This window comes from Hibiscus syriacus, unplaced genomic scaffold, assembly GCF_006381635.1.
Source record: "Hibiscus syriacus cultivar Baekdansim isolate YM2019G1 unplaced genomic scaffold, ASM638163v2 tig00110114_pilon, whole genome shotgun sequence".
Lineage (NCBI taxonomy): Eukaryota > Viridiplantae > Streptophyta > Magnoliopsida > Malvales > Malvaceae > Hibiscus > Hibiscus syriacus.
Window position 1 is genome coordinate 2,448,872 of NW_024062594.1, and position 10,805 is coordinate 2,459,676.

The 10,805-nt window shown below is 32.8% G+C and overlaps 1 protein-coding gene across 1 annotated transcript; it reads right to left on the bottom strand.

The window, feature by feature from the left end:
• Positions 1 to 3,880: 3,880 nt before the first annotated feature.
• On the bottom strand, positions 3,881 to 8,945 carry LOC120215311 (serine/threonine protein phosphatase 2A 57 kDa regulatory subunit B' theta isoform-like). The gene is made up of 4 exons (XM_039213024.1): positions 8,739 to 8,945; positions 8,514 to 8,567; positions 6,905 to 8,191; positions 3,881 to 4,637 (listed from the first exon to the last, which is right to left on the bottom strand). Exons 3-4 carry the CDS (start codon positions 8,120 to 8,122, stop codon positions 4,281 to 4,283), a joined length of 1,575 nt encoding a protein of 524 aa, XP_039068955.1. The 5' UTR covers positions 8,123 to 8,191; positions 8,514 to 8,567; positions 8,739 to 8,945; the 3' UTR covers positions 3,881 to 4,280.
• Positions 8,946 to 10,805: the final 1,860 nt, after the last annotated feature.

The following is a 10,805-nucleotide window of genomic DNA, read 5'->3' on the forward strand; positions in this document are numbered from 1 at the left end:
TTGTAAATATTTTTTCTTCTGAGCTTAAATTTTGTAAACACCTACCTTAGAGAGGTTTTCTTGTTTACATTTCTTTTTTCTTTTGTAAAGGGGTTTTGGTTCTAGCTGAGCCTATTAAAAGCTAGGGGTTTTGGTTCTAGCTGAGTCTATTAAAAGCTAGGGATTGGTTCTAGTTTAGCCATTGAAAAACTAGAGAGTTGTAAATGTTATCTCTTTGTCCTGTAAAAAGAAAGAATAAATTAGTGAATTTGTTAGAAAATCCTTGGTGAGGAGCTAAGGTAATGGATGTAGATTTGGTTGAGAAGTCGAACCACTATAAATTGCTGTGTAATTCTTTATCTTTCAATCTCCTTACTCCCTAAACACAAAAACCAACACGACCCCTCTTTACGAACCATTTCAATTGTCAATTCGAGCTTTCGTAAATACCAACAGATTTAGTTCAACGAAATCTATAAACATTGATTTCGATAGGTCTCAAATCAAAGCATGAAAAAAGATTGGTTTCCTATGATGTAATCACATTCTCAAAGCCATATTTGATACATGTTATGAAGTGTACATTGTTTATGGCTAAAGAATTATAGATGATATTAGGCTATAAATATGACACTAAGGAAAGTGTAGTGGCCAAGTTCTTAAACTCGTAATGGTGGCACAAATGGAGGTGAATAAATATTTTACTACCTTCATTACTGATATCAAAAAGTATTGTTATATGCTTGCTAAAGAGAAAATTGAAGATATAGAGAAATTTATTCTCTAAATTGGAAGGTGAAAACCAACTTAATAAAATATTAAGATCGTAAGAAGTGATATGGTGGTGAATAAATTATTCATGAAGTGACACCATCATATTCTCATGAGTTAAATGGAGTAGCAAAACGGAAGAATCAATTCTTAAAATGGAAATAATGAACACAATGCTAAGAAGTTCTAAGTTATCACATAAAATATGGGGGAAGCTGTTTCAACTAATTACATTTTAAATAAGTTTCTCCAAAAAGAAAAGAAAATTTGACAAGACACCATATGAATCATGAAAATGTAGAAAATCTTTCTACAATTACTTAAAAATGTGGGTCTTGTAAATATAATGATCTCATTATCAAAGGAAACGAAAATAAACCCCAAAATAATGGATTGTATTTTCATTGGCTATGTATATTATAGCAAGCCATATTGATATCCTGTGTATGAATCAAAGAATCCTGAGATTCACAAGAACTTATTGATATCTTCCCTTATAAAACTAAGGAAGATGATCGAAGCCTATCAATAAAGATAAGTCTATATGTTCAACAAAAGGTTAAAACAATGATATTATCATGATGACAAGCATCTGAAAATCAATTATGAGAGAATTGTGATATCTCATTTATGCAAAAAAAATATGAATTGTATTATCCTAAGACCATGCTGCCTTAATAGGATACTCCGATACCAGTTGAATATCTGTTATTCAAGATATCAAAGACACAAGTGAATGTGTTTCACATTGGGAAGAGGAGTCATGTCATAGAAATCCTCAAGAAAATGAATATAATAAGTTTCACAATGGAATATGAGATTTTAGCTCTAGAGAAGTCTAAAGAATAAAACTAAATAGCTTTAGAATTTGTTGGAGGATATTTCTCAATGGCTGAAATTTGTTCTCATAATATGCGTATACTGTGATTAGCACAAAATTTCATGAATAACGGTAAAATCAAGATATAAGCATTGTCGATATAATATCGTTAGATAATTGATCTCAAATGGAGTTTTTTCTATTGATTTTATAAGACTAGGGGATAACGTTATGGATCCATTAAAATTAAATATTTTATGTGAAGGAAAACCCTACCTTGTTGGCTGGATATCCCTAGATCTGGATTCAAAGGGACAACCTAACTACATAAATCATGTACGATCACTGTGGGGTTTGTTAATCCCAAGCATGTTCCTACGATGTAAACAATGATTAAAGTAGTATAGGTTAAGCAAGGTTTTTAATGACCATTAGGTGCTTCGATGGGTCGAGCAACATAAGTCACCTATGTGAGAGTGAAGTGAGGTTGCTTCAAATAGACTATGGGGCATAGTTCTTTTAAACTCTTGAAGAACCATGCGATGTTCACAGCTATATGAACATACCCATGAGAACCAATATACATTTCATAAAGATAGTTGTGTGAAGTATATCGTTGTTTACACAAACGACGAAATAGTTTAAGGACACCATGTCTACTGGTTAGCCGGTAAAGTAAATATGTTGTCACAAAGGAATGTTCAAAGGAGGACACCTACCTATCTTATGCAACTATCGTTCGTAGGTTCTATCACCACATCGAGTTAAAATGTTTTGATAAATTCATCAATTTCATTCATGTGGGGGATTGTAAAAAAAATTGTGATAAACTGGAAATTTTTTAGGCATATTTTCTAAGGGTAAAGATTAAGAGTCTCAAATAACGAATTTATTGATTCATATTCTACTAAGATCTTTACAACGATATCTAATATGCTCAAAATGATTAAGTGATGAATGAGAAATTTGTGTTCAAAGTAGAGTACATGTGAATTATGTTATTTAAGGAAAATAGGAAAACTCATATCCCACATCACATTAGTGGGATAAGAAGCTAGGGAATGATTTATATACGCAAGCCCACTTATTAGTCATTGAATGATTTGGGTTGGAATTGTGTCTTGTGTGTAGGCGCAGAGGGCTCAAATTGAATCTTGTTAAGCTTATTGGGGTTGAGGGTGCACCTGTACAATGTGAGCGAACCAAATGTAAATCGGTCGGGTCTATAGAGGGGCATGCTAGATATTTTGCCCACTATAAATTAAATATTTTCCTTAAATGTGTTATATCTTTTTTCAATATTCTAAATTAATTTAATTCAAATATTAATATAGTATGATTTCAATTCACATTGCTATTTGATTATTTTCGATTTTATTCAAATATTATTAATTAGTTCACATTGGAAATTAATTGATTGTTTCCGTTTTTGATCGGATACTAATCAATGGTCTTTATTTTATTCGGATATGGTATGATTTCAGTTCACGTTGGTATTAGATTATTTTCGATTTTATTTGGATATTATTAATCAGTTCACATTGAAAATTAATTGATTATTTCCGTTTTTGTTCGGATACTAATCAATGACCTTTATTTCCAACTTTTCTCCTATTTGAAACACTATAAATAACGCACAAAACTATAAGGTTTTACACCTCAAATTCTCTCTTCTTCTCTTGTTTATTTTTCGATGATATTCTCTAACAGGTAAAAAGATTCATAATCTCGCAGGTTATACTACTTTGCATTGATCATATTATTGTTATATCCTGAGAGACAGGCGACTAAAGAATATCGAACACCAAAGAGTGACCGAAGTTCTACCTTAAGGAAATTGCGTAATTACACACCTCAACCCCTTCTAGATTCTTTATTTTGACAAAAGTTCGAGTCTTTATTTCTTAATTGTTCTTTCTAATTATTTAATAAAATATTTTGTTTAATTTTTATCGTCTCGATTTGTTATTTCTAACAATCTTCACCATCTTCGATCATTGTTGGACAGTATCGTTATTTTTTAACAATGAAGTATCAAAGTAGAAATAAAATATAATATTAAATATGATTAAAGTAATAGTTGAATGGCATACATACATGCGTGCACACATATATACATAAGATAAAATAGTATTAAGCTCCAATTAAACCCATCCAAATCAATAAATATTATTATGTTGATTTTCTTTGTAATATCTTCTAAACTTGATTTTCAAGGGATGATGTACATACATGCATGCAGGCACAAATACATACATAAGATAAAATAGTATTTAGCCCCAATTAAACCCATCCAAATCTTTAAATATATGTATTAACAAAGACACCAAGAAAAGTTTTCATTTGTAAACAAAGACAAGCTTATAGATTATACATACATGTAATAAATGCCAAGGAACAATTAAAACCAACATTAAAAACATAAATTACCTGCGATTGTAGATTGGTTCGTATTATTATCCGAAACATCAAACTCTAACAAGAGCTAAAAAGTATAGAGAACAGATACTAACTTCTAGCATTTGCTTTGTATGAGTAACCACAAATGTCGGACTTTGATGCCAGACCGTTGGGAACCAGCCGGGCCAACTTGAGATCTTTGGTACAAAACGATGGTTTGGCATCGAGTATTCAACTTCTCTAAGCATTTGAACCAACTTGTGGGAACGGAAGCAACAATAAAAGATATCAACTCTTGACTAGGGTCAGGTCAATCTGCAATGGTGGATTCATAGTGTTTTGGAACAAGAACTGGTTCACCATTACTGACTTTTGATACAGCAATCTCTTCTATGCGCTTCCAGGTGGCTTCATGTTTCATTTTGGTCTCTTCCAGCTTTTCTTTATCTTCTAGAAACTTGTTCAAGCATTCTTCAGATAGCACGGGATCAGTATCGGAAAAGATCTTGCTAACATTAAGTGTCAAGCTCTGGACAACCTGATTCCAATGGTTATGCCCATTTTGCTCCAAGGCAGGGAAAATAATGGGCAGTATAACTCTGCGGTTTTGTCTAATTAAGTTCTCAATGTGATCATTATTCCACAGGAACAAAGCCCTCTCTGCGACCTGTAAGAGCAAGCATCAGCGATCTGAAATTCCGGAAAACCATCACATGTTCAACCAAATATTTTAAGCAGATATGTCTCGACTGAAAGCTTCGAATCTCACACTGAGAACGAGAATTTTACACAAAACTATACAAACCAAATTCCTGTATATAAGGAAATAATAGTTTTTGACATCGAAGGCCTTTATTATGGAAAACGACATGCATTCAAACAGTTTTTTTTACAAGGTAACACCATAATTTAGGAGTTGTAGTCATAAAACTGTATTATCATATGCATTGAACAAGCCACTCAACAATGATAGACAATACGTTACAGTTACAGTTCATTTCAGCACGTATAAAAGTGCTCCATTGTGTACTAAACACATGCATACAGCTTGGCCTTCGAAGCCAACTCCAAAATGCCTTAAAGAAAGATGTAGCCCTCAAGTGTCGGTAAGCCAAAAATTTATATGAGAACTACACACGTGTGTGTGCGATTCTTCGAACTGTTTAAGCATCGTAATATTAGCACGTAACCCCACACAATGCATATCCTTCCTACCAAACGAAAAGTAATTATCCTTTGAACTAAAACCACTATATATGAAGCCAAAGTTTAGGAACAACCCCCGAACTCATGTACGAGGAAACTACTGCAACCAAATCGACCACCTTAGTACGAAAAATGCAGACTATCAACTATGTCCCAGACCATCAATACTCTTCTACTATCATCTAACCTACCAGATTGCTCAGCCAATACAAAAAACTAAAAGCAATGCCATCATACCTCTTAAAAGTTCGAAGCAAAAGGATACATAGGTTCATACATGTATCAAATATTGATGCAAGAGCAAAACATCAATCATTTTCCATCTTCAAGCCAATAAAAGATAATTCGGGAGTTTCTCAGCATGTTCAGTAGCTAATTAATACATATTTACACAACTATGCCAATAAGGAGTCAACTATCATTTTTTATTATTATTTTGGCCGAAAAGAAGCAGGATTAACATGAAGTGCGAAAAGTTTAAAACTATATAATTCAATTCCATTGTCAGACCATGTAATTTAGAATTTCTCACCAGCAAGAAAACTCCAGGCTTAGGCATGACCAGAAAATTTGGTTTAGTGTTGAACATTTGCCTATACCTATGTTTCAAGATTTTCAAAATTTCCATGTAGGAGAGACTTTGGGGGATCATATCCCTATACCTATGTCCGGATATGAGTCAGATACAGGTGTCGGACATTGTACTTCAAGAAAAATGAAGAGTTGGAGCAACATGAGATTTGGTTCTCGTAAGCTTAGGCATACAAACTAGTGTACAATGGAGAGAAACAAAGGATCTAATTTGTTAAGATATAGCCAATAGAGGTGTAAATGAACAGAACGTTCGATGAACTATTTGTAAACCGTTCGTATAACGTTCGTTTGTTAAGCTAAATAAACGAGTATGAACAAAATTTTTATGTTCGTTTAATAAATGAACAGACGTGAATAGAGGTGTGTTTGACTCGTTTATATTCAAGAACAAGCTCGTTTATTGATATCGACTCATTCATTTATGTTCATGAACAAGCTCATTTATAAGCTCGTTTACTTTTTATTTTTTACATTTTAAATATTGGAGAATGTAGGACTAAATTGAACACATGATAAAATTTAGAGTTTAAACTATGAAGCTTAAGGAGTTTAAGCACTAGTGGGGTAATTTTACCATTTTTAGATTGCAAATGAACATGTTTGCGAACGCTAAATAAACATGTTCATGGAAATATAAACAGAAAATAAACGAACGTTAAACGAACATGTTCGCGAACGCTAAACGAACGAACACGGACACCTTTAAAAATAAATAAATAAATTCGAACATGATATTAAAAATTTAAACGAACCGACACATGAACATCTTTGAAAATAAACAAATGAACACTAACACAGTTCAAGCTCGGTTCATTTACACCCCTAACAGCCAGTCCTCTTAATCATCTCATTTGGGAGTAATTGATACAAATATGGTTGAAAAGGTTGACACAGAACACTATCAAAAGAAAGCAGAAACCCATGTTTGAATGAAAGATAATCATGGAAGACCATTGTTCCGAACATAAAGTAAAAGAGAGTAAGAGTAAATAAGTAAATAACTACCCTTTCATCCAATTTATTCAAGTAAAAGTGTGTTTTCCAGCAGATTAGAACTGGACAGATGAAACGATCAACAACGGCATTTCACACAATACGGAATGAAGATAGATTTGAAAAGTTGAAAGCTATTACCTGAAAGTGCGAACTGCTCAAGCATTGTGCGATTTTGCAGAACAACGGTACCATACATCTCTGAAATTCAGCTGGCTGAGTAGCTTCCAAAATTTCTTCCAGCTCACTAAGGAACATGACCTCCTTTGAACTATTAGTAATTGGCCAGTACTTCAATAATCCCCTTATAACAGTGTCAACTAGTTTGCAGTCTTTCTCGTAAAACTGCGTGATGCAGTACGATAACTGCTGGTGATACGTCGGCAAGCATTTTGGTTTGTGAAGGGGTATTAGCGCCCGTACAAGGAACAACTTGTGTTCTTCTTTGAGAGGCAGGGCAAACCCATTGATTATACTTCCCAAAACCTCCAAAAGCTCTGCTATCCCATTATGCTTCTCCGTCTCAAAAATGAAACGGAAGAAAATGTTGTTAATAGCTTTTCTGATAAATGGACGATGTACCATAAACTTGCCATAGATACGATGCAGAATTGTTTTTAGATATTCCCTCTCCCTTGGATCTTCAGAATCAAACAGATCCAGTAATTTAAGAATGAAAGAATGGTCAATGTATCTCTTGGCCAACTTCGCATCAGTCTCAGGAGATGCCACGAATCTAAGAAGGAATTCGTATACAATTTGCAAGTGAGGCCATGCAGGGTCTACCAATGGCTCTTCCTCTTCCAAATCAAAAGCTTCTGGCACCTTGCTTTCACGAGGCTGTGGAGTAAGGGGCCGAAACAAGTTGACAGACACCATCTTTACAGCTTCTTGCATGACGGTTTCAGCAAATTTTCCATTAGCGGAACTGACATAATCGACAAGCTCAAGTAATGTCCGCCGCTTGATGTCCTTCTCTTTCAAGTGCTTCATTGGGTCCGAGAAATCAAACACAACGCAACACAAACTCAGTTTTCTAAGAAACAAGGTTTGCTTCTCAGAGCTAGGAACATCCTTAAATCCTGGCAGAGCTTCATATGGAGCAGTCCCCAAGTTCCCATTAAGTTTTTGATCGACAACTTGGGCGATTCGACACCCATGGTTATATCTGAAAGTAGAAGTAGAATTAGGGCCAGAAAGAGGAGCACTGTCGATTAGCAGCCTATGATTACCCACAATATCACTGCTTCTTGAGTGGGAGGGATTACTCAAAGGAGGAGCAGATGAACCCCCAAATTCACGATTCTCGGACGACTTAGATGGCTTTCGAGGAAGCCTGCCTAGTATCTGCTTGATCATATCTTAAAACAAAAGAAAGAACCAAATCCACAATGAACCAAAAGAACCAAATTTCCTTCACAGCATAACCTATCCTTTAAAAGAATAGAACTTCAACTCCAAAATCAGGGAAGAAAACCCTATAAACTATCCCAGAAGTATAAACCTCTATCAGGATAAAAATATGAAAAATCCCAAGAGCATCTATAAAAGCAGAAACTCTTTCTTTTATCAATCATCCTATACCAAAATTTGACTACTTTATTTACTCAATACAACCATAAAACAGAAATATAACACCTTCTGACTTAACTTCAGCAGAAATTAAAGGAAAAATCCACTCAAAACAGGAAGCAAAGCTACAAACTTCAAGAATGGAAAAGCTCCAGGTTTCTATGTAGGTCCCTGTTACCTCTTCTTCCCCAAATCAGCAGCCAAAGTCAGTTGGGTCAAATGATTACAGGATCTGGATTTTATGAAAAAACACCAAACCAGCATCAATCATAGAAACTATGAAAGCAAATTTATATAAATATAGGAGCTATAAAAAGGTGATGAACTAAAACAGAAGATTATAACAGGAACAACATAGAAAACAAAAGTAGAGCCAGAAGAGAGGAGAGCCCTTCAAACTTACAGAAAGGTGATAACTTGAAACAGAAGTTGAACACAAGAAAGCAAAAGGCTTTAGATTTTCCCCTTTTTTAAAATTTTCTTTTTCTCCTTCTGAATTTACTATGAGCCAAGGGAAAAAAAAAGAGGAAGAGAGAGGGATAGAGGAAACAAAGTGAACAAAAAGCAGCCCTTTGATACACGAACCTTACTGGCTTACTCGCAACCCGTAAATGGAACATCTGAGAACATTTAAAATTTTATTTAAATTTGTAAAAAAAAAATGACAAAATCAAAGAAGTCCATGTACCCTATCAACTATTAAATACTTTTTCCCCATAATTTGTATTAATTATCCTTAAAAATTGATTAATAGATTTGATAGGAATAAAAGAATGAGACATATAAAGATAAAAAAAGAATATAAATATTTTTATTTTTTATTTTTAATAAAATATTTTAAATAAAATAAAAATAAAATTAAAAGAGACATATTTAAAGAATAGTAATTATATTGTAGGTAATTATAAAGTAAAAATAAAAATAAAGGTGTTGTGATATTGAAAAATGTGTATATATTTCTCTCAAGTCTGTTACCATTTACTATAGTCTGTTACCATTTACTATGTGCGAGTAAAATTTAATTTGAAAAATTAATATTTTATTTGATTCGGCTCGTAAAAATTTGAAATTGATTTGATTTGTGATTTTATAAATTCGACTCAATTAAAAAATTTACATTTGAGTCGAGTTGTAAAATAGAATTCGAATAATTCAAATAGTAATTTGAGTAACTCGATACTTTTAATAATTAGTAGATTGATTTTCAAGTTTAAGATGAGTCTTTCAACTTTATATGATATATGTAAATCACATATAAAAAAATATGAAGATCTAAATTAGAATTAAACAATACCATAATATTATAAATATTTACAATTAAATTTAAACAGAAACTCGAACAACTCGACTCGACTCAAATTTTATAAACTTCACTCGACTCGAAATTTTTTAAATAAAGTTTGAATTATAAAATAAGACTCGTCAACTCGAATAACTCGAAATTTTTTTACTCAACTCGATTGAATACTCATACATATCATAAACAACTGTAACACACTGTTTTAAGCATCGGTTAATACTTAATAGCCAATTTATAACATATTTTCCTCTCTTTTTTTATCTGTTTAACATAATCTATAGCTTACGAGGGAAAATGGGTTATTTTTGGATCTTGAAAATTTTCATGAAAATAGAAAATGTTGAATTATTTTGATACGTGGCTTATCTTTCTACGTATGTACTGTTTAGGATTAAACCAGACCAAACAAAACCTAAACGGGAACATAAATTCATACAAAGCATATCGGTTTAGGGAATCGTTTGACTTCGTTTTTCTTAATCTGTCCTAATTGAAGCTAACCAAGTTGTTTAAATAGTTTATATATAAAATATTAATTGGATTTCATAACGTAGGTCTTCAACGGAAACTGCTCTCAACCTGGTGTTGGGGGCAACCTACTACCCTACCTCCCCTTATCTCATTACATATGGGAATAGGGTTAGCTAATTTTTTTAATGGGTTGGAAAAAAAAACTAGTGTCCAACCAAAGAAATGAAATGGTTAGGGTTTTGTTTTAGGTCTATAAAAAGACAAGTTCTTATCCTAGAAAAAAATTATAACAATTTGGTTGATTTTTTTACCGACCAACTTGGCAAATGGTGACATGCTGTCATAGTGTCATGGAAATTAGATATGGTATCTAATTAATTCAAGTCTATTAGGAGTTGAAAATGTGACCACTAATGCAAAACAATAATAAAAGTTGTTGACAATTCATAGGATTTTCACATAAGAATAAACGACAAATAGTAGGGATGGATGTGTAATATGCTTATTTTTCTTAAGAAAGTTGTCAAGGTTAGTATTTTTTTAGTCGATAAGATAATATATGTTTAAGAGGTTTTTAATCGTTTTGACGATAAACACTTAATTATTTTTATAGATATCGTACTCAAATTCAAAAATTCTAGGGATAATTATCTTTTTAATTACTAAAGTCGTTTAGTTCATAAAGTTGACAATTTTAGT

What these genes read in the sequence shown, in the direction of transcription:
- LOC120215311 (XM_039213024.1), bottom strand. Translation starts at nt 8,122, where the DNA reads ATGATCAAGCAGATACTAGGCAGGCTTCCTCGAAAGCCATCTAAGTCG. An exon ending in TGAGCAGTTCGCACTTTCAG is followed by an intron (nt 4,638 to 6,904) that starts GTAATAGCTTTC and finishes TTGCTCTTACAG; the next exon opens with GTCGCAGAGAGGGCTTTGTT.